Source organism: Embiotoca jacksoni, unplaced genomic scaffold (assembly GCF_022577435.1).
Source record: "Embiotoca jacksoni isolate LCO1_2020_lvr unplaced genomic scaffold, fEmbJac1.0.p SCAF_14, whole genome shotgun sequence".
Lineage (NCBI taxonomy): Eukaryota > Metazoa > Chordata > Actinopteri > Embiotocidae > Embiotoca > Embiotoca jacksoni.
Window position 1 is genome coordinate 2,400,517 of NW_027185274.1, and position 26,984 is coordinate 2,427,500.

The following is a 26,984-nucleotide window of genomic DNA, read 5'->3' on the forward strand; positions in this document are numbered from 1 at the left end:
ATGTTTGTTTGTGTGTGTGTGCACGTGTGTGTGTGTGTGTGTGTGTGTGTGTGTGTGTGTGTGTGTGTGTGTGTGTGTGTGTGTGTGTGTAATTGTAAGGGGCCATGCATGAATGCGGGCCTTCTGAGCGCTCGGTGAATGGCCCGACTGCCCGTCACGGTTGTGTTGGACTGAATGGCCAAAGTAGAGCTGCACAAAGCCGCTTGCTGTCTCTCTGTAATTATCAGGAGTTGGTCCCTGCACACTTTAACTCTAACTAATGAGTCGGAATGAAAATGCAGGAAACGGGTCGAAATGACCGGGTTTTGATAAAACTGTTTTTGTTTTTTGTTTTTTTAGGGAGCAGCATCTTAAGATTCATCCTCCGAGTGTGTTTTCAGTTGCAGCGGCTGACCGATCCGCACCGCCATCTGTGTTGCTAACTTAACCGCTTTCTCACTGGACGTGGACACTTTTAGAGCCATTTAAGTGACTTTTTTTTTTTTTTTTATCCTCGTATAGTCCAGACAGAAACATCAATGAGTCATTTATGTGCGTGCTTAATGACCAACCACTAACTTTTCCATGAAACTCCTTCTCCTTTGGTTCTGTTTTGGATTATTGAATTTATTTAAAGTTTTTTTTTTTTTTTTAACATTAAAAGAGTGATCGTCTTCAGAGCCTGGATCCTGTCTATTTGTGAATTTTCAATTCCATAGTTTCGGCTAAAGGTTTTGAAATTAGAGGTAAATTTAGATGCATATATGAAAGCAGTTTGAAAAGGGGCGAATGACAACTGCTCGTTAAAGCAATGCAGGTTTTGATTGACTTCATTTTTGTTACATGTTTTTTTCTTTATATCTATTGTCCGTGTTTTAATATTGTTTCTGTGTGACATAATGTGGCACCTTAAGTAGCTAGAATTGTAGCTCCTTCTTCAAGCAGACTTTACTATTTAAAAATGCCAGCAAGTCCACAGTCATATTTTCCTGGTGCCCTCCTGACTACTAGCTTCCAAGCTGACCTCACAAGCTTTCTATTGGAAAGTGGAAGCTGGTAAACACGGCTTCGTCATTCCTGCTTGGACGTCATGTTTTTTGTTTTGTCCCACTCAACTTCTCTCAAGAAATACAAAATCTTTTTTTTTTTTCCCCACGAGTCATAATGGTGTCATTTCCCAAAGTCACTCTTTCTCATTAGTTCTCTGTCGGTTCATCTCAAAATAATGTCATTAATTTGATTTTGGCCTCATAAAGCAGTATGTTTGGGGGGCATGTCTGTTTGATTGACAGGTCTTTGGTGCAGTCAGGGGTTTCTCTGCAGGCGGGTGGGCCGTGGTGTCAGATTCACTGCTCGCTGCTCCCCAGCTCGTCCAAACATGGTCACAAAATCTAAACTCAAAAGTTTCAGGACGGCGGTTCCAAAACCAACAGGTGACGTCGCAGTCGGTTGCTTGTGTGTTGCACTAAATAAGCGCACAACTTAAACACATATACTTTGATTTCTTTGTAAAAAAAAAACCCAAAAAAACCCTTTTGATTTCCGTTTCTCTTTAAAGAAACTTGAAAAGGCAGATGGAGAGAATTGCTGGTGTTTTCACCTGACGTTGTGAAAGGGATAAATATGCCACATGTAAGTGTGTAGCTTCTGTCACAACCAGGCGCGTTTGAGTTTAATTCTCTCCTCACAAACACGTCTAAAGCAACGAATAGCTTTGTTTCTTAGAGCTTCGCAGGGTGTTAATTATTTCCTAAAGTATCTTAAGTGTTTTGTCAGACAGCCTGGCAGAGGGAAACTCCAGGGAAGTGGATGAGTAACGCTGCTAGAGAGACGGGAGAGACGAGGGTGTTGAGGACGAGGGCGATACTGTGAGACTGAGAGAGAGAGAGAGAGAGAGAGAGAGAGAGGACGAGTGGGGGAGAAGTTGAGAAACAAAGCCAAAAGCAAAGAGGAAGAAATAATAATGAGCGGGCAGCACAGCGAGGGGACTAAATGTCACAAATGGGAGAGCTAAAGGAGAAGGAGAATGACAGGGGGATGCTGGATTTACGAGACAAGTGCCGAGGCGAAGGGGGAGTATCCAGTGTTTCCCATCTGACTCAGCCCTCCGCCGCAAACCAGACTCAAATGAGAAACACAAACACTTGCACTGCAGCCCAGAAACTATACAATGGCGCTTGCTTTGTAAACCTGGAGCATTTCCAGGCTTCTTTTCTTTTTTTTTTTTTCCTCTCTGGTGTCGCCTCTACGACTCGCACTTACAGTGAGCTCGCACACAGTGTCCTCTGAAAGAATGACTGTGGTCAGAAGTGATGGAAGCGGACGTCCTGGTTCACCGCACAGGAGGATTTTGTGAAACGGATCCGTCCGGTTGCGCGCTTGGCCGTCTGCGACCTACCCCTGAGCCAGCTGCGCAGTCGGCCTCCCCCAGCTGCCGGCGTCCTGAGAGCGTCCTGACATGTCCACCCCCCCCCCCCCCCCCCCCCCGCTGAGCGCAGCAACACATGGAAGCTCCTGCGTGTATCTCATGTACGCACACACACGCATAAAACTCCACCCAGAGGCAGACAAAAGCATTCAACTGATTAACATTCTCTTTCACACCCACTTAGGTCCATATGTAACCCACGTTTCTAAGTCGGGGAGTTGGTTCGAGGCCACGGTGCGACATGCTGACTCCCTAATGCATCACAAACGTCTCGGCTGCTCGTAATGAGAGACAGGTCCGCACAGGAAGAGCGATGGAGCTCTGCCCAAGTGTCAGGAAAGCCACAACACATGGGAGGAGCAGGTTGTTGGAGGCGAAAGCAAGACACATCATTGACTTCTTTAATTGGTTGTTATTTCTGCTCCGTCTTGGAACAGGTTGTCGGGTGTAGTTACGTAACCATGGCGGCCAAACAGAATGGCGCCGGTTTAATTGATTAAAGTGTCGCAGCGAATGGAAACGTTGGATTTTTAAAGATGTTTTAAGTTCAACTACGCAGTGAGAGGGTTTGATTGATGTGTTACATCCACAAATTGGTCTTTTATTAAAAAAAAATCCAGTCCGTTTTCAAAGTGATGGAGGCTCCTTCCATTTTTGAATTAAACGGTTTCAGTGGTGTAAATTTAATCAGAATCCACTTAGTTGCTCATTCGAAGCTCATGCAGCGGTCGTTTTTAGGAGAATCAAACCTTTGTTTTAGCTCAAATATTTTAGTTTTTGATGTCAGGTCTGACTTGAGTAGGAGTCCTGATTCTCCTGTGTCGGCCCGCCGACCCCTGCCAGATGATTTCGACCCCTTCGAAGCTGTAACCGGTTTTTGATCTGGTCTTCACCGACAACTGATGTTTGTTCCCAGCACTCATTTCACCAACGAAAAGCTGCCCACAGCGGTAGCATCTGACGTCTTCCGTGAAAATATGTTTTAAAAGGACTAATTAGACAGTTTGGAAACTGGAGGTTTGGACGAGATCATCGATACCTCATGTTTGTACGGTAAATTTGGTGCTGCAGCAGGTTAACTAACTTTAGCGTGAATCAGAATCTGCCTATAAGCACGCACTAAACAACATTTTCTGTTTGACAAGTTGAGGGTTTTTTTTTTGTACAGCGCCGTGCTTTTCACATGAATCTTTTTTGAGACAATTTCTTGGCAGGAAGCGGTGACTTCCTTCGCTGGTTGCCTGACAACATGCCAGGAAGCCACTTCTCCCGGCCAACAAATAGTCGGACACATAACAACCCTGCAAAACCACAACTTGTCACCTTACAGTTTGATTTTTGTTGCATTTATTAAACAAGAGTCCTTTCTGTCTTTATCCTGAGCTAGGCTAACAGATATCTGGTTGAAACTTAGCAGGAGATGTCATTGATCATCTTTCTCCTGGCATGAAAGCGAAGCGTGTCTCACAGAAGGAACAATTACTTTGTCTTTTGGTCATGTGACTTGAGTCACTTCCTTTTTCTGATGAAGGCAGTGAGAGGTGGTTGAAAACTCAAAATAGTTCGTAGCTTGGCAGTATCATGTGCCATTATTATTTAAATGTGTCAGAGCTTTTGTCTTTTCATGTCTTTAGGAGCGAAACATCAGTAGTAACACGTTTTTTTTTTTTGTAGGAAAATGGACCACTTAAGAAGGACTTTAAACAAAATGATCTTATCACAGACTCATTTTTACTGGAGTCATCCCATAAAACACTCTAGTTCTTTGCATAGTGAAACCACAAACAGGCCTCTCACGGTCTCCAAAGTGATTCCTGACTTGAGTTCACAGACCTGATAGCATCTTCAACTGCAACATTTCATCTTTAACGAAGCTTAATTTGCTCAATATGTCTGGGAGCTCCATGTCCTGTACCTCCCAGGCCTGGGGTATGGTGTGTGTCAAGATAGAGGAGACGGAGAGGGATGAAATGTGCAGCGATAGCCCAGAATATATGGCGTGGTAAAGGAACATTTACGCTCTACTTATCTTTCCTCTCCGTCCGTATCTCTGTCTGCTGCTCTCAAACAGACAGCCGGGGATGAGACTGGATTTCAGCACGTCAAACAGAATCACACTCTTTCTCCGACTCCGCCGGTGGCTGTCACTTGGTTGTTTTCTCAAACAGAAACTCTCAAACGCGCACAAATGCACCGATGAACACTCGCACAAAGCTTGACTTTCTCATGCTTCCAAATCAAAATGCATGTAGATGTTATACAAACAGAACTCTTGCATGCATGTGGGCAAACACACAGACTCGCAGAGCAATAAAACACAGCTCTCAGTGAACAAGGACCCAGTCTTGTCTCACAACGGTACCATTATGCCAGCAGCTTCCCTTAAATTTGTCTGCGGGTCTTTGGTTCTGTGATGAGTGAACGTCTTTCCCTGACAGCGTATCCATCCTCTGGTTCTTCCCCCCGCCGTGACTGCACACACGGGGCTCGTCACACACAGAGGAAGAGGAGGAGGACTCACTTTGAGGTTCATCTTCTGCCCTAATTTACGGCGGCCGAAAATTCATAGTCATGTGTTTAAATTTAAGCTTTGAGAAAAGGGCATCGAGTTTCTTTCCCCCTTCTTTTCTCCCACCCTCTCCCTCCTGCTCCCTCCTGTTAAATATGCAGATACAGCAGCGCGATGCTGCTCGCGGGTTCGTTGCAAGAATTGGGTCAGTGGCGACGTCACAGCGCTTTACAGCGAGGCAGGGTTTCTTTACAGACTCCCAGAGAAGGTCTGGCATTTCTAGCAGAGAGGAAAACTGTCTGTCGTTGAACTGTGGTCCTCAGTCGGGGAGGACTGGCGTGTTTTGCACAGCAGTGCTCTGTTAAACTGGTGGTATTGGAAAAAGATATACTGATCATACTACAAAAGGAATGGAAATTGTCACTCCAATTAATATTCTTTGTCTCAGTCATATTTCTTGGACAACAAGTTAGTTGGCTGCTGCCTTCAACCTGCAACCTGGCTCCAGTAAAAGAAAGCCAAATGAGCTGTTCGCAGCTCCCAATTCTAAATCTACTGATATATGTGCAGACGACCATCAATGAATCACTGTGACATTGAATAAATCCAACAGCATCATCATTCAAGCAAGTTCTTGAGTTATAAAGCAGGGTTGGGCGATGTCTACTAAACTAGTATATTACAATGTCTGCAGTGAATCGTTGTGACGGACGATGACATCGGCAGTGCCAGAGCTTCTTAGCATTTTAAAGAAACCTGCGTGATTGTGCCAAACACGGGGAACTGTACAAAACAGGACAGAAGTACTTGGAAACTGAACTGGTGGTTGTAAAGCTGCTGTTTACTGAATAAAAACACAAGCTGTCTATCTGACGCTTGTTTCACCAAAGCCTCCTCTCCTCCGTGATTGAGTTGTGTCTGACGGTTCAGGTTGTGAATTACAACCTTTTCAGATATTTACACGTCATGACTTCCTATTCCTGACGGAATATTAAAATAAAGCTGCAGCGAGCTAGGATGTCTCATATTTTTAAGTGCCTGTTGGTTCGACTCCTCCCTCCTTGTTCTTTTCTGTTTGTGCGTGCCTGTTTATTTACTTGATGCTGATGGGGCCATTGTCCATCGCTGATGGCGGAAAGCCTCCATGATGCCGCCCTCCCATTGAGATGACTGTCAACCATCTGCAGCGGATGATAGCTCATCAGGCCAAACCTATTACGACGAAATTTATTTTTTATTCTGATTTCTAAATGGTGTTCCAGACGAGGTGAATGGGAGATACCAATATCCTTAAAAAGTTTAAAACTATTGCATCATGTCTGCGCTTTGAGATTTGAAAGATTTTAGAGATTCATACTGTAGGTGTGCCAACATCCTGAACATCAAATGTTTTGCTAATGATTTCAGGAGTTTCACGTTTGGCTGAACCTTGTGTAAGATCCGCACACCCCTCGTGTGATTTTAGCTCTCACCTGACTATTTGGCACGTTCTCTCGTTGCATAATAATAGCAACAATGCAACTGAACCCCCTTTAGAGTAATTAGACAAAGCACGGCTGCTACACATCAGCCTATAGCCAACATCCAGTCTATGATGTGATAGGTGACAAGACTCCCAAAGCCGTGTGGTTCAACTGTAAGCCAAAGGCTCTGACTAACGCCACTCTCATTCATCTGTATTGATCTTTCTGTCTGTGATAAGCATTGATCACGTTGTTAACACATCTGACCCCGCAGCATTGACCTTCCATTGCAGGAGATAACGCAGCGGCGAAGCAGTCGGAGAATCGTCTCTCTCTCTCTCTCTCCCCTCACCTGTTCTTCTTCGGGACGACTCCTCATTCAAATCATCTGTTTGACGCGTTTCTCTCCACACGGTCTCAGAAGAACAAGCAAACACTGAAATATAAGATCATGATTAATGAGTTGCATGTTTGTGTGGTGAGGTGCACAAAGCTGAAACATATGGCAGGTCATCTGTTCATACTTAGGAAAAATGCACGGGTCTATCAGTGAATGCAGCACTGATTGCTGATATTTTATCAACGAGTATTCTGTTTTTATTCATATTCTTTGTAATTTATCTTCCTGTCTGCCAAAGTGGTCGTGTTTGACATGTTCTTGAGCCAGTTCAAACCTAACAGTGCTCTTCTTTGAGTGTTTTGAGCACCTGGGACCAACCTGTCTCACACTTGAAATACCTGCTTCAAGAAACTGGAGGCTATTGTCTCTTCCAAGCCCCAAGAAACAAAGCTGGACTGTAGGATGATGTTAGCAATGAAGCCAAACGGTGTCGCTACAACCTCTGTGCCTGCCCACATGGTGCTCACTCACCCAGAAAGCATTTTTTTTTTTTTTTTTTTTTCCCATGCAGTAACCTTCAGGGCTAAAAAATGAAGCCAATGCAGAAGTGCTAAAAAAACTGCAATTCCTTGAATGGCCACTAGAGGCTGACCCCACCATAGACCCCACCCCATTTTAAAATGCTCAACTTTACAGCCGAAATAAACATGTTTACAGCCTGGTACACAATTTTTTTTTTTTTTTTGGTCTCAGCTAATTTTGAGCTCACCCATGCTTTGTATTCGGCTTCAACTCATACATAATTATTTGGATACAGATCTGCAACCAGATCACCCAACTAAATTTCTGTCTGTTTACAACTCGTGACGAGAGCTGCGCATCCTTTGTATAAACTCTTCAGTGATCTCTGATAATGTTATCTCAGCTGATGAAGTGGGAAAATACACCTGAGTGGCTGTTGAACTTAATATATGCCACTAGGGACGTGGGAGGTTTTTGAGAGGTCCGAAAAGTAGGTTTGACGTCACTTGACATGGCAGCGTTTGTGGCGAAAGGGAGAAATTTACTTGCTTCGAAATTAGCCCGACTTCGTCAGCCTAGCCTACGTAGTTTGCGAGCTGTGCTAAATGTTAAAAATAGCAGTATATCGTAACGTGTATAAATTTTGGGGGCATGTTGTATTGACCCCCTGAGCTCCATTTCATCCCTGCGTTGGTTTGTATGGATGAAGATGAGGCTGTTTGTCACTTTTCTGTGTTCTGACTACAGAAATCGAGCGCATTTTCTGGCGCGTGTTTGCGAACGCTTTCAGCTGAGAAGTGTAATGTTCGTAGCTATTCCCAATTTTCCCAGCTGCCTGGAGCCACATGCAAGTCAGGATTACTTGGACTGTTGCTATCATTTCTCCCACTCCCCCAACAAAATGATCAGAGTAGTCCTTTGACATTTTCTGAATATTTCCATTGTTGGAATCTCATTTATCCGTCATCAGTGCACATCCTTGTTGGATGCTTTGTAGATCTCACACTCTATTACTCTTTAAATGTATAGTAATATGCATATGGATGAACTGGAGCTGCTCCAAGGTGTATTTGAACTACTGAAACCAGTTGTTCTTCACAATGATGGATGTTAACTTTAACAGATGCACTTTCACGCATCATTTACTTAAAAGATTACAAGTGCAGCTCCTAACAATGCCAGATGTAACGTGCTCAAGCAGACTCGCTCTAAGCGAAGGAAAGTCCTGTTGGATGAATAAATGAATGAAAAATGACACAAGAAAATGGAAATTTGTGGCAGAAATGTGAAATATTGCAACTATTTTGCCACAAAAATTAATGTTCCTGTTGCAATCACTCACCATCTGACAGAATAAAAAAGGACGAGTGAGATGCTCAGATGAATCATTTGACTTTCTCCTGGTTTCCCTCAGTTGCTCGGAGCCATACAGCTCATACGGGTCATCGGAGAAGAGCTGTAATAAACAGTCTTTCCTGGAGATCTGGCAGCAGCTCAATGAGTCACCGACACGATGCTGCGAAAGGTGAAAAGACAAGTTCTTCTGCCATTTCAGGCAATCGTTTCCCGAAAAATTCTTGCCGTGTTTTGTCATCACCCGCCTCCAGCCGTGTAGCTGAACCCCGCACAGCTTTACAGCTCACTCTCCCGCCTAGCATCCGCGGGCTCAGCGCTAGCCAGCATGAATTATGGATCAGAGAAATGTTCCTGGTCCTGTTTTTTTCTGAACTTGCGGTTCTAGACTCATGTCCGATCCCTTCAGAACCGACCTGAGGACAACCAGATGGTCGAGTCGGAGCCAGGCCAACCCAAACAGGACCCCTTCCGAGTAGAACAAATCCAGAAAAATATATATATAAATAAATATTCATCACATGATAATGCGGGAGGGTTTGTGCCAGTATAAATAAAGAGCTCAGGTCCCCGGACCCCCTCGAGGTCACTGTTGTGGAGCGTAAATAGAACATTTTTCTGTCTCTCTTTTTCATATCTGCCATTCCTTTCGTTCCTGTCTGTATCACCTGCTGCTAATCTTCCCCGTCCAGCTCTCACCTCTCTGCACTTTCCCTTCCTCTTCATGAGCATCATCCGTCCAGTCATCCTCCTCCTCCTCCTCCTCCTCCTCCTCTTCCTCTCTCTCCTTTTGCTTCCCAGCTGTGTTGTCTTCCACTTTCAGTCCATGTCTGGCTACCTGGTTGCTGGCTGACATTTTACACTGCTGCTCCCCCTCACACACACACACACACACACACACACACACACACACACACACACACACACACACACACACACACACACACACACACACACACACACCTCCAGCAGTGTTTTATGAGGATTTCAGAGTGAAAACAGGTGACTCACAAACAAATCTGATGTCCACCACAGCTGAAGTGACCGATACTTTTCTCCCCCCTTTCAAGGTGTATTCTCCATGGCCAGGTGCTGCTGATGGGGACCTGTGTGTGTGTGTGTGTGTGTGTGTGTGTGTGTGTGTGTGTGTGTGTGTGTGTGTGTGTGTGTGTGTGTATAGTGGGAGAGTGCTTTGTCTCTGTGTTCATTTGATATCTGGCCTGAACACACAGCCAGGATGAAAGAACGACAAAAAGAGACAGAATAGAAAGAGAGTGAAAGGTGAGATGGGTGTGTTTATTTCATGTTTGGCTGAATATACAACACGTATCAAAAGGAAAAAAAAAAAAAAAAAAAAGCTAGAGAAAGCAGAATCCGTCAAAACACAAGTGCATGAGTGATTTGCGGGGTGTAAGAGAATGCAGGATATAGCTACTCTAAGTCTCTCCAATCAATCTGAACATAATGACTTCATATTTCTCACTCAGCGAGCCAGCTCATAAACAAGCCGGGAATAAAGCAAACACGTTAAACCGATTCCAAAACAACGAGGGCCTCTTGTCTTCCCTCTTTGAAATCCACTCTGCTCGGGAATAATTAAGGCGGCTTACGGTTGAATACAAAGGCAGAATATTGTTAAGTTGTATTGTGCTGCTGCTGTGTGTGTGTGTGTGTGTGTGTGCGTGCGTGCGTGCGTGCAAGCGTGTGTGTGTGTGAGAGAGGCCATGGCACCTGCATGGTATTCTAAAAACACTGCTGTTTGCATGTGAATGTAGTGTAGGTGCCCTGTGTGTTTCCTTTCCATTGTGTGTGTGTGTGTGTGTGTGTCTGTGTGGCTGTGTGTGCACCTTAGTGTGTGTTTTTTTTTGCATAATTCTTGTTCATGTGTGCGATTGTGTGTGAGAGAGAGGGAGAGAAAGAGCGCATCTCCGTCTGAGAGCATTAGCGGGCGAGCCTGCTCTCTGTATCTCAATGAGGGGATTAGAGGACTATTCATTAGACGGGCTTTGATAGGTGACTGGCCGAGTCCATCCACTGTTGCAGCTCGCGTACTGCCAGACAGAGAGGCCAGGGGGGTAATGGAGGAAGCCCGGTCTCTAGTCTCTCCCTGTCTTCATCCCTCTTTGCCTCTCTTCTTTTTTTTTTTTTTTTTTTCCCTGCTGGCATCTCTGTCTCATTCCTTTCAACATCATTGGAGGACATTTTTCTTTTCTTTTTTCTTTCTAAGTGATCTAGTAGAACCCTGCAGCCCACACGGCTTTAGGTTCACAGGAGTTCTGTCGTGAGTAAACGTATCAAAAGTCTGTCATCACCCTTTTATTTGGGGAATACAGTTAACTGCTTCTTCAGCTTCATATAAATCTTTATTTCATACTGTGAATATATTTGGCAGATAGTTTTTGAAATATTCCCATAAGGTTTTGGACAAATGACAGAAGAGAATTGCCAGTGTAAACTATACACTACGTATCATGTCATTAAACAGGGTTTTATATTGTGCATGCTTGAATAACATGTTATCAGTGTGTAGTTCATACAGTTCAGCATATGAATGATAGAATTTCTTATAAATACTTTGTGAATAAAGATTTACTTTGGTTTATACTGAAACTCAAATAACTGTCATCACTTTGATTTTGTCCAATACTTTCTATCAAGTTATAGGTACTTTTTAAAATCATTACAAAAACAAACTAATGAAACATTTCTCATGCACTCTTGAAGTTGTTTAGATGGTGTCTTAAAACCTAGAAAACAGTTACTTATTTATAAATCCAGCAGATACAGAACAAGATCAGCTTTTGTACAGAACCATTCATATGTTTCTGCCCACCTGATGAATGTACTGTAAGTCTAATATTTACTCTCTTTTAGCTCTTTTTTTGTTCTCCACCAACTCCTGAAGGAAATATCTGGCCCTTAAGCTGCCTAACGCTCCAAAATATTCACCAGCTGGTTTCCACTTTGCCGTTTTGACTTTTGGTGCTGAGCAGGTACTTTTTTTCATGCTGATGGGAACAGCGACAGTGAATCCAAACTGTAAAACTGCAGAGAGCGGAAACTGCAAGGTCGTGTTATTATTACTACTCGTAAGTGACCCATGTCACGTTACACAGTCATTTTGATGCATTGTTAGTATAAAAAATATTGACTAGAACAGATTTGAAATACTAGCTCCACCTTTTTTCCCTGATTGGTTGCTAATTGGGCGGTGGATGAGTGTGATGGTGTGAGGTAGTTCGAACATACAGCAAGGGTCTCCAACCTTTTTTCCTCTGATAACTTCTTTGACAAAATAAAAGCAAAATTTATTTACATAGCTGAGCTCCATCAAACCAGCTGATTAAGCTTCCTTTGTAACATTAACAAATTGATACTCAACACACACAACCAGTAGCTCACGAGCTACCGGGTACTGGTTGGAAACCCCTGACATACAGAAGTGGTGGTCAAAGGCGATTGATTAAAGACCGCTCGAATAGTTTCAAAATTAGGTCATCCCCAATTAGGATGTTGGAACGACTGGAAACAATCCTCATTGAAGTGTGGACAGACACATAAATTCACCCTGATAATAGCAGGCTATTGAAATAAATAAATACATTTGAGGACACACCACTTTATAGATACCATAAGGTTTTCAGAGCTTTGCATATAACCACCACTTTTAATTAGTTTATGCTACAATTGTAAAAAAAAAAAGTTTATTGATATACAGTATATACAAAACAACAACAACAACAAACAATAACACAGTGGTATGACCTTTTGAATTCAGCTTAAATTCTACCCATTAGACACATTTCTCATAAACAAAACCCCTGACTGACTATTTTAAATATGGATATGAAATTTTAGGTGATAAGTACCTTATCATGGTCCCCAGCTGAAGAACCTCAGTCTACGACTACCATTTAACGATGATTCATGGGATATTTGAAATGTTATGGGTTGTATGTGGGTGGTCCGACTGCTGCTTTCTCCACCGTCTCTCTCTGACATTCCTCGCTGTTGATTCGGTTACTGTTATTTGACTAAAGTGACGGGGAGGAAAATACTGTCAGCGCTGGATGTAGTTTTCTTGACGAGCCATCGGCTTTGAATGTAGCACGGAGCATCAGCGAGGCAAATGGAAAGATAACATTTGCCTGAGTAAGCCCGTGCTCGCCACTGATGGTGGCACATGCTTTTTATTCTCCTACAAAAGTTTGCTGAGAGCTCACTGCTCAAAGATTAAAAAAAGACAACTTCATGCGTGGAAAAGGAAAGAAGGCACGTGTGTGTCAGAGAATCTTTTAAAGCAGACGACAGGGACAGAAATAAAAGATATTCCTCCTCTCCACTCCCATCTCCTCCTCCTCCTTATCTCCTTCCTCATCACCTATTTCTCGTACTTTCTCGGAGGGCTCAAGAATATAGGCTCGGGCCATGGGACAAAGAGAGAGAGCGAACGAGTGTGGGGAAGGGAGGAGACGCTGTCAGGTGATGAAGAAGAGGAGAAAGTAAGGGATGAGGAGAGGAGGGAGCTGGGGACTCGTTTTGATCCTTGCCTCTTAATAAATCTGTCAGAGCGAGACAGAAAGAGAGCACGGGAGAGAGAGAGAGAGAGGGAGGGAGGGGAGGAGAGGGAGAGATAGAGAGAGAGGGGGGGAGAAAGGGAGGGAGAGGGAGAGATGGATCTGTTGGCAGAGGTCTTCACCAGGTGGTTTGGAGTGCAGATACATTCCTCCTCCTCTTCCTCCTCTAATCTTCTCTCCATCCTCCTCCTTTATGGAGCACTATGGATTCTCCCCTCATGTATTTACCTGTTGTTCTGAACTCTGTGTGTTAATGTGAGGATGAATTAATTAGTTCATGTGACAGGTTCGATACATGTAGACAATGTTAGATTTAAATTAAATGCAACCAAAATTGGCAACAGAATCGGCGACAAAAACCCCTAAAAAGTTATAGATGTGTCGGGCAACGTGTTTTGAACGGCAGAATAAACATTCAGTGCAACCTGAACGGTGGTGCGATGGCAGTCAGGTTCTCCAACATGACAACATGTTGAAAATGTGCTGAAACCACAACCGTTGCGGGATTATTTCTGTTCCCCAAGAATTTGACACTGAATTTGACGCGTGTTCTCGTTACAACTTTCAGGTCAATAGTAAAATCGCCAATGTGCAGATAAAAGTGGTCACAAGAACGTATAAAACACAGGCGCTGATGTTGGTAAAGCAACATAACTTTCAATATTTGGTGACAAAGCGTATTGCTTCCTCCGGCTCAGTGCACATTACAGCGGTCGGCTCCGTTCATGTGCAGCAGGAACAGTCCCTGAATCACTGGATTGCACATTATATAATGGACCAAGCAGACAATTCAAAAACAGCCTCAGTTGTTTCACATTACAACTTGCTTTACTTTCCCAAAAAACATCAGTTAGCATCAGTTAAAAACGGGATAACCTCTGACAACGTCCTCGTGGGTTATTTGTTCTAGACTCCGTCGAGCTCCTTCAGAGCCACAGAGTCAGCTTTAAAGGAGCACTAATAACTGCTTGACCTCAGGTTTGGTGAAGTTTCGTCCTGAAACTGTGAATATAAAATGTGTCCATTATAATCTATGAAAGATTCGACCAGTTTACTGACATTTACAGATAAAAGCATGTAATCTGCTCAAATTTGAACCTCCTTGCACCACAGGTCACTGAATCAAGTAAATTACCCTGTTTACAAGAGCACATTTCTTCACTCTAATTGAATAAATAATTACCTACTGGTAAATGATGACTTCATATTTACTCCTGAGCAAAGCAACAAGTCATCACTCATTTGGCACACGGTCCCATGAATGTGGTTACTGCTCAGCTCATAAAAACACTGACCGTGAACTGAGTCCATTAGCCGTATTTTTTTTTTCAAATAATCACTGCACGCGTGAGTCTTTCTGCCTCTCCGCCATCATGTGTGACAAATGTTACTGCGTGTCTCCTGGTGTCTAAGTGTCTTGCACAAAGTGAGGGGCTAATTTTCCTCTTCATGCAGCTTCCCTTTGATTACACCACTATCACAGATGATGTGTGATGATCTGCCGTTGCACTCTCCCTTTTTCCACCCTCCGTGTTTTTTTTGAGTTTTTTTTCTCAGCATGCCATCAGAAGATTTACACCGTCCTTCACCTCTGCAGCTCTGCCTCGTCCATCTTCCATCTCCTCCGTCCTTCCCGTCGGCCTTGTTCTGCTTTTTCCGCCTCTTCTCACAGACATATTAAAAGTACTAATACGTGTAAAATAACACACAGTAGGGTTTAAGCGCACACATGTCTGGTCTACGTGAAACCACACGTCAGAAATATCAAACTCTAATAAACTCAACAGAGAAACAATAAAAATACATGTGGTAGCCAGTAAAACACACATATTCTTACACACACACACACTACACACACACACACACACACACACACACACACACACACACACAGCTCCCTGCACCCAAGAGGAGACTGCATGTATATTTGCTCTGTTTCTTTCTTGAATTGTGTTTATTATTGTTTCATATCGATGCTAGTTTATGGTGTCCCTGTGACACCATGACTCCCAGTTGGAGAGTAAACACTAGATAAGATGGATGTGCGTTTACATGTGTGTGGTCACGTGTGTGTGTGTGTGTGTGTGTGTGTGTGTGTGTGTGTGTGTGTGTGTCTTATGGCACTTCCCGTTGGCAGACCATATAACTCAGGTTAATGTTATCTTATTTCATACAGCTCCGAGGCAACCTCAGGGAGTAGATCATTTGGAGCGCTCTTATTACTTTTCATTAGGCTAATGTGACGGATGGGGGGGATTTACAACGACGGAGGAGGGCACACACACACACACACACACACACACACACACACACACACACACACACACACACACACACACACACACACACACACACACACACACACACAGATATGCTTTGACACACTTTACCGTAGCCCTCCTATGTGTTTGTGTGTGTCTCGTAGTCCAACTCGAGGTTATCGCCGCTGCTGCTTCAGATAAGATGTTTGAGCGTTGCACCAGGGAGGAAGCGCAATGATTCAAAACACTGCCTGTGGGATTGTGGGTATGACCCTTGATCCCGGGAGTGGTTGAGGACAGGAAGTGTGCGTCGAGGGTAGACGTGAGCGTATGAATGTGTGTGTGTTTCCTTCTTCCTTTTATTGTGAATTGATAATACCACACATTAAGATTAACTGTCAACACAAGAGCAGAGGGATGAAGAAAATGCAGCATGATATCAGCAGCGATGTAGCTGACCTGCACACACACACACACACACACACACACACACACACACACACACACACACACACACACACACACACACCTGATTCAGAAAACTGATCTGTATGAGGTCTGACATTTTCTTTTTAAATAGATAAATAGATGATAGATGATAGATAGATAGATAGATAGATAGATAGATAGATAGATAGATAGATAGATAGATAGATAGATATCATTAAAATGGAGGTAGTAAAATATAAAGATATACAAAGTATATAATTTAATTAAATTAAACACATTGCAACAGTCAGCAGAAGTGCAAATAAGGTGATTGAACATGGCGTTGTTATGGTGATGCCAGAAGAGTGAGTCTACTGCATCTACTGTCAAAGATGGAGAGCAGATTTGGTCAAAGGTGAACTATTGTACAGTCTTATAGCAGAAATGCAAGATTCATAATTGTGTTTTCAGTCGTGTACGATCACTAATGTGTGTTTTTACCGCCTTAGAATGAACGGGACCTCTTCCACAGAGCATCGTTGTCATGTTTCTGCATTGTTTCAGTATTGCACTATTATTAGATTCAATGTATTTATTAAATCATCAACATGAATAAATATATACAAAATTACTACAATATCCTCATGCTATGGAGAACAATGCTGTATTCATCCACTGATTTGACTTCCGCAAACTGATTAGATCATCTAATGTTTTATCGGGTGGCACCGAGCAGAGCCTTTTTTAACCTGAGCATCACACACAAACACATTTTAAGCTCTCTGATTGGCTGCTTCTTACTGATATGCTGCTGGTTAGTTGCAGTGAACTTCTATTCTCCATATATTTTTATGCAGAATCCAGTTTACTTTAACCCCTGAAGCTATATTTGGGATGTTGCATTTCTTTTTATTTGTCTTGCATTACTAATATACAATTATTTCCATATTTGTCCGTCCCCTCCTCCCTCTCTCTGTCACGCACGCACGCACGCACGCACGCACGCACGCACACACGCACACACACACACACACACACACGCTGTTGTAGCTGTATCACAGTGGAGGTCATGAAAACCAACCTCCACTGCACTTCTCCTTTTCTGGAAGTTTCCCTCCACCTAATGGGTGGTCTGCAACATCACAGAGATCACAATCTTTCCCGTTCAGATTTTTGCTGATAGAAAGACAATATTTGGTTCAGGCTCTACTCGGGCCTGACCCTGTTCTCTCTCTCTCTCTCTCTCCCCTTACTTTATTTTACTTCGTCTCTTCCCGCTGGGTCTCTCTGTGTCCGTCCTCCTCTCCATCTGCTATCCAGGCATTGAGGCCACTGACGTTTGTTTCCATCTTTTCTTTTCTTCCCCTCCTTACAGTAAACACCTGCACACTCCTCAAATGGAGAAAAAAAACGCGATGAATGGCGCTGCTGAAAGAGTGGTGACAGCTCTGACGGGATCCCTTTCATATGCACAAACACTGAAGGTGGTGTATGTGGGGGGAGCGTGTGTGCGTGTGTGTGTGTGTAGGCGGTTAGGATGGTGCACAACCTTAATTTACATTTTCATTCAATCATTATCAGGCTTTCAAATTTTTGCGGTAACTTTTACATTTTTCTAATCCATTATGAGTTCCTTGAGGACAGCATCTTAGTCTTGAAGTCAAGCCGTTGCATTCTTTCCAGAACTTAAAAAAAAAGCTAAAATAGAAAAAAACCTGCAGTATATCAGCCGGCAAAATGTTGGTAATTTATTATTACTTTTAATAAACAGCAAGTCTTTAACCCAAGTGCTGATTTAACAGGACTGTGCCAATGTTTTTACATGTTTCAGCCCATTAAGCACAAATCTCCCGTGTTTTACATTCTTGCTGACTGTTTTCCAAAACACACAATACGGTTTTAGATTGATTTCCCTCCTTTCAGGCAGCCGCAGGTTTCCATTCATTTCTAGATTGAAAATCAACTTGGAGAAACTTAGAGCTTGCTCAGGATAGGTCATCTATCACAGCGAAAAAATATGTTTCCTTTACTTCTTTGGCAAAGTGACTCCATATTTGTGGCGTGCTGCAGTCAAGGAGAAAGACTAATTTGAAAATGTAAATGAAAAGAATACTCCGACGTGAATTTTGAGCATTGGCGCTTAAAAAAAGCAAAGAGTTGTTATCTTTTGTGGCAGGTGGCAATTACAAGATAATGGTATATTGAGTTTCCCTTCATTTCCTAAAATACTGTTGAATCAAGTACTTTGAAGGAAAACGATGGATGAAATGGAACATTTTCTGCTGAAGCAGTGGTTACTTCAGATAAAAGATTTCGGTATTTGTATTTTTCTGTGTTCTTCACACTGGTTTTAAGTGGGTGGAGCTAAACTGGAGGAGCGTGATGGCTAGCACTTCCATGCACCAATCAGGTTTTAGCAGCTTTTGAATCAGAAGCTGATGTCCGCGTGTGTTGTTTCCTTGTTGCCGACACTGTCAATCAAATCTGATCAAACCAAACCATTAGAAGATTGATAAAGCAGAATATCTGAGATTTACTGTGTAAAATAAAGTAAGGATGTGCTTTTATTTAAGTTCAAATGTGATGATTTATTCAGTCATGAATATTTAATGTTATAGGAAACATTTTATTTGAAATGATCCTTTTCAGTGGTTTTACAGACATCATCCACTGAATGAAATGCGACCACAACAGTAGCAAGTAACGTCATAAGTAAGTCAGTGAAGTGGTTCAGTAATGGTGAATATGAAAAAAATTACTAAAGTTACCATTACAAGGTAAGCAGCGCTGTAGCAACAACTTGAGTGTACTGAATTAAGTGAATTTTTATTTTTTTATTGTCTGTGACTGTTATTTCTTATATCAATAATGTCCATTTAATTCCATCTACAACTGATAGAAGATACTTTAATTCATTGGGGAAGTTCTAATAATGTTTTCACAACACCTTCACCATATCAACCTAAAACCTGATGGCATGGTTTGGAAAACGGCACGATAGGTAAAGAGAGGTTTGCAGTTAATTGGTTTAAAAAACCCTTTTTCACTGCAGACATGTCAGCAGAAAGCACAGGTTTAAACTCATTTTGTTAATGATCAGCACAGTACACTGACACTCACCTAATGCAGCCATTCATGTTATTAGCAATGCTTTTTCTTTTCCTGCTTAGACAAGCCAAACAGTCTGATGTGACATAGATCTACGGTAAAGACTTCCATCTTTATTGTGTACTTGGTGTGTTGCAATGGTTTGATAGCAAAGCTGAGCCAAACGTTTTAATTTGGTGAACTTTGAGCTGATCTGCAATGATCTTTGTTATGGGGACAGCCAATCGCTGTTGACGTTGTGTTACAACCTGAATTTATTATCGAGGGAAACATGACATAAGTAACATAACTAGTCGACCCAAAACCTTTGAAACAAAAGGGAAATGTCCAGAAAAGGCTGCTAAAAATACTTTGAAAGAAAAATATATTTTAAAGAAGCAGCAACAAAGAAATTTAAAGTGCATAAATGGGAGCAAAAATGTATGTCAAGGTCTCCAAAAACCTTACTCAAAGATGAACAAAAGCTCAATTGCCCAACAGAAAACAAAAATACAATAATAAGATCTGAAAACACAGGAGAAAATAAAATACTCCTACAAAGCTTCCTCAAAGTTGAACAAAAGCACTCTATAAAGACAATAGGTGAGCAAAACAGAGTTGTACCAAAGAGCAATCAGAAACACGGAGTTGTAACAAAGCAGGCAGCCCAACACACACAGCTCAGTGGCAAAATGGCAAGAAGCTCCGCTTCTGTTGGGTTGATTTACAGCTGCACTGACAATCAGATGAAGTTCAGCTGCAGGTGATGCACACAAAGGGGAGAGAGAGAGAGAGAGAGAGAGAGAGAGAGAGAGAGAGAGAGAGAGAGAGAGAGAAAGGCTGCGTTCAGATCGGGTCGTATTTCCTGTGTTCAGAGTCCACATGAGCGGCCCCTTCGTGTTATATTCACAACGTCAGAACTCTTACATTTTCTAAAAGACATGACACACCGTAAGAGAACAGAACCCGTGTTGGTGTTATTTGTAACACCTGTGCTTTTACTTTGTTTAACCCTCCCGCTGTCCTCGGGTCAAATTGACCTGCAGCTGTGTTCAACCAAGTTCTATTTTATTTTTACATTTTTTTGGGGTCATTGGTGACAAGGAGGCCATGAGGGTTAAAGAAACCCTCACGGGAGGACAGCAGGAGGGTTAAAACATATGACACATTAGAGGTCCGGCCCCCAACAATTAATTGAAAACACCTGCGTAAGTGTGCCTTTCACCCACTGAACTCAGTGTTTATCTCGTAAATAGTCACCGCCGTTCGTGTGCAGACACGTGAAATTATTTTCTCGTAAATTAGCTTGACAACATTTTTATGATTTTTATTACCGACCCTTTGAACTGGAAATGGAGGAAAGATAAAGGGAATATAAATCTGACACACATCCGGAGCTGAAGATTAAAGGTAGATCTGAGTGCTCAAACCAACAACCTGCAGTGTAATTAATATCTTTCTCCTGCTGAGCCAGGAAATCTTCACTACAGCTTTTTTTTTTTTTTTTTTTTCAATTCCATCTCCATGCAAAGAGAGAGCTTTGACTAAGCTGCTAAGCTGAATCGCCTGCAATTACATTTCCATCATGACTCACCTGCTCCCAGACATATCCGCATGTTAAGCTTGACACAGTGGACAGAATCACGCCAACCTCCCTGCAAGAGTGAAGACGACTGCGTCGAACAAAAAAATCTCTCACATCAAGTATGAGAGCCATTCGGGCCCGGGTGTGCTGAGTCACTTCGGTTAATGCTCCAATAGATGGACTCGGGGCTCTTATTTTGGCAGCAAGCTCTTGGAGCAGTCACTCATATGATATACAGCAGCTCTTAATACACTCACTGGCTCTCAAATATGTAATGGAGCAAATTAATGCAGTGGCTTCAGACAGAGACACCCAGAATTGAAAACCAATTTAATCAACCTCTGTCTATCTCTGCCATTTTTCTCCCCTCTCTTTTCCATCAGCTGCCTCCTTCCCTCCTCGCTCACTCTTGGCTTGGAGATGGGGAAAGATTGGGTGGAGAGTTGGCCTATGGAAGTGTGGACAGAACTCGTACGGCCGGGAAGAGCTCATCCTTCGCCTCGCTGCCTGGAATTCATTGCAGGTTCATCTGTTAACTTCCTGTTACATTATGGTAATGCTCCACAGTTTTCATCTTTGGCACGAAGCCACAACAAATACAGGCCCAATTTCCTACAGCTCGTTTTCAAAATGTCGTATGTCATCATTAATTGGAAAACGTTGAGTACTAGGCTGGATCCAGATTGGATTTTTTTTTTATCCGAGTCCAAAAAACGTGATCCGCTTCTTAATAGCCAACCTCTGGAGTGGAATGGATTAATATTAGTGAAAGATGAGGAGAAATCCTCCATAAATCAACAATTTTCGTCTAATCAGGGACTCGTGAGGGAGAAAGGGTCGAGTGCTCAATCAGAGGATCAGAAGTTTGAGGGGCTTTTTTTGGTTTGCGGTGGTGACCCAGTGCAGATCAGCCGAACCCTTTGGAGGAGACCGGAATGACATTCTGCCTCTCATTCGTCATCCCTCTCCTATTCAGCTTCTAATATTCATCATAATCTCTTTCAGCTCTGTCACACACTTCTAAACCCCCAGCTGCCCTGTTCACCCCTCATTCACTCAGCTCCCTCTTTTCACCGTTTCTATCTCGCGGGAAACACATCGCATACGTGCCCGACGCCTCTCTAATAGCTTTAGTGGATTGGCATAATCTGGCTAGCCTGGCGTGCTACACGTTCATAGCATGTCGTACACCGACCGCAGTGGCGCTGTCATGTTATTAGTGTCTTGTCATTAGTGTGGCGCTGCCTGCCCTCCATCTGCTGCCCCACCCCCTCCGGCCTCCCCAGGGTGTTTCTGGGATACCGTCCCGGTGGCCTCCGTGGCAAGGCTGAGCCGCTTAGCATCGCCACCTGATGGCCACGCTTGGGCAACGTGACAAATCTGGTTACCTGAAGGACATCCGTGCGTCAGCGCTCTGTGATCTAATCTGTGTCCCTCTCTCGTCCTCTCTCTCTCGTTCTCTCTCTCTCTCTCTCACACACACACACACACACACACACACGCACGCACACACAGCAAGATACGAGCTACGGATGTATGCCTGATCGCGCAGACACACATATGTGCACAAAGGAAGTGTGCATGGATTCCAGAGGACACCAATATGTAATATTGACAGTCTGCCCACAATGTGCTCACACGCATGCAAGAACGCACAAAAAGAATACACACCAACGGGCACAGCCGCGTACACCCTTCGATTTCAAAATGAACTCCATAAAAAGGGTTGCACCTCACAGTCTTCTGTATTGATTCATCTGCAGAACTATTTTTTCTATTACAATGGTTGAAAATGTCCAAAAAAAAATGCTCATTCTAAATCTTTTTTATACTGGTCAACAATGTATTAATCAACAAGTCGTTAGAGGCATTGTTGGGTGTGATTGGGAGGGCATGTGTCAATATACAACCACTTATACAAGCATTCAACCCTAGAGGGTGAATTTCACAACATCAATATCTGTCAGCATCAGTTGCTATTAGCATACAGTACACCTGAAATCCATAGAACCTTTATTAAAATATGAAAGAGCCTTAAAGTGCAATACCACTGAAGGCCACCAGGGGCCGTCTCCAAATAAACCTTTGGCTCCAATAGACTTCCATTCAAAAAGTGTAAGCTTAATAATGATTTATTAATTTATTAATAATTAAAAAAAAAAAAAAAATTCCACAAGTCACTATAATGTTATTTGGTAAATGTACTCCTTCTGGTCAGTTTTCTGATGGTCTTTCTGAAGACAATTCCATAATTAATTAGATATTAGGCCTCAAAGAGAGGAACGTGTGAGGGTGTGCCTGGTTTGATTGACATGTCTGGGGTGCAGTCAGGTGGGCGGGTGTAGCGTCCTCAGGTTCTCAGTGACATTGACATCCAATTCTCCTCCCCAGCACCACACTGTTGTCCAAATATGATCCTTTTTGGCTCCAAAAAACAAAAATGGTAACAGGCAAAATTTGCAATTCACAGATCAGTGGGTGACGTCCCACTTGGCTCTGACTGAACTGTTCGTGTTTGAGCTGCATTGTTTGGACAAGATAGAAGTGTGAAACAAAACAAAAAAAATCTCTCTAGTTCCGCTGCATCAGTTATGATCTTATTAAACCTGTACATGCGTTGTGTAGCAGTAGTAGTACACACATATTATTAAATGAACATGTGCACACACACACCTGAACCTTCAGCACTGTGGTCATTTTGTACCACCTGTAGTATTTCATTCCTTCCCATCTTATTCTCCCTTTTTCCACTTGGCTGGATTTTCTGCCTGGCATCACTGCTTGAAATAGAGTAGCAGCAAAATGCATTAGAAGAGCAATCAAAGTACCTCCTACAATATTCTGTTTAGACCCTACCCCTCCCTCCTCTCCTCCTTTTTGGACTTTTTTTGTTGCATTGAGTAAGAACTGTCATATCTTGGTGAATCGTTCTGTGTTGCAGCAGAGCTGGCTCCACAGGAAGGGAGCAGCTTAGCGGAGTAATGGTGACAGAGGAAAACTAAACGATAGATGATGAGATTAACAGAGAGAGAGAGAGCGAGAGAGGGGTTGGGAGAAAGAGGATGCGAAAGACAGGAAGCATGACAAAGTGAGACAAAGAGGGGGAAGAGAAGGGATAAGAGGGATTTCCCAAATGGAAATGGAGAGGTCCTGTGGACGGTGACAGAGGCCACAGCGTCTCCTCCTGTTTTCAGCTAAAACTGATAAATGGTGTTTGGTGGCAGTGAGTTATTCCAGGTTCAGTTTGACCTTCTCAGGCATTAAGAGGAATGAAAACGGAATATTCCTAATATATACTCTACACATGTATAATGTCATTTATGAGCATAATTCATTTGTGAGTGTATATCAGGCCTGCAGATGCAGCATCAATGTTTGATGCTGCTGGAGCGCCATGAAGCGGCACAGAGTGAGGGAATAAAATGTTCACTGTTGTCTTGAGCCGCTTCCGTTGCATTACACTATAAATAGAAACTCAACACTTCCTATATTTGTTTCAAATGAAAAGCCCTGTAGGGTTTCAGTAAACAGAAATCTTTGACTTCCTAACTCGGCTGTTATTCTGAAACATTGACAGGAAGCTGTTGTGACTCAAACCAGAGAATAACACTTCAGTTGAGTTATCCAGCGCAACTGTTGAATACGGCAGGATTGTATCATTGATTTAATTAACTTAAAGTGATAGGAAACAACCTCAGGAAAGAGCCACAACTTAACCAGGCACGTGTGCCTTCCTACACATGCGCATCACAGGTGCTCGGCAGTACTTGAACAAACAGCACTACACCCCCAATGTTAAGGATACAATATGTGTACATATAATGGTAGTACTTGCTTTGCTGTCATTTAAATGGTAGAAAGCTTTGTATGTTGTGAGAAAGCAAAAAAAAAAATATCCCCAAAAAGAGAAGCAGAAAGACGGTCAGAGGTTAAAACAAACTGCCACATGAGCCAAACAGAATATATAGGAGAAGAATAAAATAATAACTCATCTGTTTATCATACAAATCCATGCTAAATGCTAAGTTAACATGCCATGCACAGTGACAACTGCCAACACGCTCATATTAAGCTGGTGCGTTTACCATCTTAGCTTATCGTGTCAGCATGTTAACATTTGCTAACTGGCAATGGACATCATGGAAAGCTGAGACTGATGAGAATACCGTCAGCTCTCCGGGTATTTGTTCATAAACCAAAGTATTGGTATTACCTTAGCGAGTAAGCTTTTTCTGTCAGATACACCCCGATCCTGCAAGCGTAAACATGCAGCCCAGAAACAACGATGGGTGTTTCTAAAGCTTGTTGCATTACTTTAAGATGGAAACCGTTTCAGCGTTATGTTGCCAAAATGGTTTTAGTCCTCCTCGATACACCAACTGGCACAGCGTCTTCCACTCGTCCACACAGTGTGACTCAGACAGGGAAGAGAAGCTTCATCATTTGGGCTGGAGGAGTTTGACATTCTCTTCTGTCTCTCTGGTGTAGCTGTCATATTTAGTTTCTGGTCCCTGTGGAGAGAAAATGGCAGCAGTGGAGAGAGGGAGGGAGGAATCTCTGAAGACCGAGCTGTCTGCTTGGGACCGGAGAGTGGCTGAGGCAGATAGTGTTACACTGCACCCATGGGAGACAAGGAGATATGACCAGAGGGATGGAGGGGGGTGTGTGTGTGTGTGTGTGTGTGTGTGTGTGTGTGTGTGTGTGTGCGTGTGTGTGTGTGTGTGTGTGTGTGTGTGTGTGTGTGTGTGTGTGTGTGTGCGCGCGCGCGCGTGTGTGTGTGTGTAAGTAGGCAGAATTTGGGTTGTCATGGAGAAGCAGGGAGATACTGCATGTAGTGAAAGAGACAAGAACAATGCCTGGTGTGATCAGGAAGGTAAAAACAAGGGTTGAGGACTATTATTTAAAAAAATGTAAATCCCCTTCAAACACCTCTGCAGTCGCAAATCAGTTGTTCAGAATCATGCGAGCAAATCATTTTTACAACTGGATTCAGGTGGCTGCTGTAGACAGCCTGTTGGCCCTCCCCTCCACTTCTGAATTTACTTTTCTAGTGCCGAACGGTTCCCATGCTCTTTCTCTCCCTTCCTGCCTCCTCTTCTTAACAGAGTGGGTGTCAGCGTCGGTCTGAAGTGGCTCGTCTACGGCGCAAATGAATGGCATCGCTCTTCCCCGACAGTGAAAAGACGACGACTGCATTAGGCAGAAGGAAAGGTGAGAGAGAAGAGGGGGAGTCTCCAGGAGGGGAGGAGAGAGTGAGGAGAGGAAGGATCCTTGAGAGAGTGGGCGAGTGGAAAGTTATAGGAAGGGTTTGGACTTAAAGGAGATGAGGAGTGCTATTAAAATGATTAAAAGGATGAGAAGAGAGAGGGTCAAGATGAGTGGAAAGTATGGAGGGGTGGGGAGGAAGGGTGAGGGGGGTAAAGGGTGAGGTGGCTACATAAAGTAAGCTCTTTCACCATTTATTCACAATTTATAACGACTAAAACTTGAGTTTTACCACTTGAAATTAATCACTAACCATAAAGTAAGTTCCACTATTTATTAAATTGCGCTAAAATAAAAATGTTTAAGTCGGCGTTAAACATATATCTGTTACTAGTGTTCATTAAATCAGACTATTTGCTGCCAAGTGGCAGAATTGTTTAACCACCAGCACTTTGGCTCATCAGTCAGTGCGTTCTTTCTGTGTTGAAATGTCAATATTGTTCAAGCTATATGACAATTATTTGGCGAGGACCATGCACCTGCGTTAATTTCATCAGAGAAATCTACAACAATAAATATTCATTGATATTTTTTCATGACGAAAATGAAACTGAAACTACAAAGTTTCAAATTGACAACAATGAAAAAAACTAAATTTTTGGATGAACACTGACGTGTTTTATGACACTGCACTGAAGTTCGCTTTGAGCTAATTTGCAAATACAAAAATATATGCTGTGCTTTCTCTCTGCAAACACCTTACACATGAGAGCCAGCTGTTGTTTCTCTGTGCTTTTATTGTTTCCATTATTATTCAACGTGAATATCAAAAATACTGCTAAATCATTAATATAGAGATTTTAAAAGAGGAGGACTATGATATGATGAATCATTTGCACACAGACAAAAATAAGAAGGTAACATTAGCTGGCATAGCATCCTGTGGGTTTTATTGGTGAGGATAGGTAGTAACGTGGAGTCAGTGGACCCTTGCAGTGTTGTTCTGCAATAGTATGGCTCTTTAAGTGTACTTTAAATCACGTCATGTCTCCCTATCTACCAAATTTAATTCACAGTTTAATGCTGTACCAAAGTAAGAATAAATCAAAATACGGTTCACTGTATTTTTACTCCCGAAATGCTGCATCGTCGGCTCAGCCGTGTTCTGATGGCGAATTTAACTCAGGCTGTTACACCTTTAAACAGCCCACATCTCAGCTTTCACTCAACTCTATAACCTTAACAA

The 26,984-nt window shown here is 42.8% G+C and overlaps 1 protein-coding gene across 1 annotated transcript in view; it reads left to right on the forward strand.

Moving 5' to 3' along the window:
- The window catches only part of LOC138196877 (uncharacterized), a 138,106-nt gene that overhangs the window by 40,855 nt on the left and 70,267 nt on the right, over nucleotides 1-26,984 (forward strand). The window contains exon 3 of the mRNA XM_069147268.1: nucleotides 20,917-21,086. Within this exon, the coding sequence (XP_069003369.1) occupies nucleotides 20,917-21,086 (170 nt within the window). The remainder of the gene's footprint in view (nucleotides 1-20,916; nucleotides 21,087-26,984) is intronic.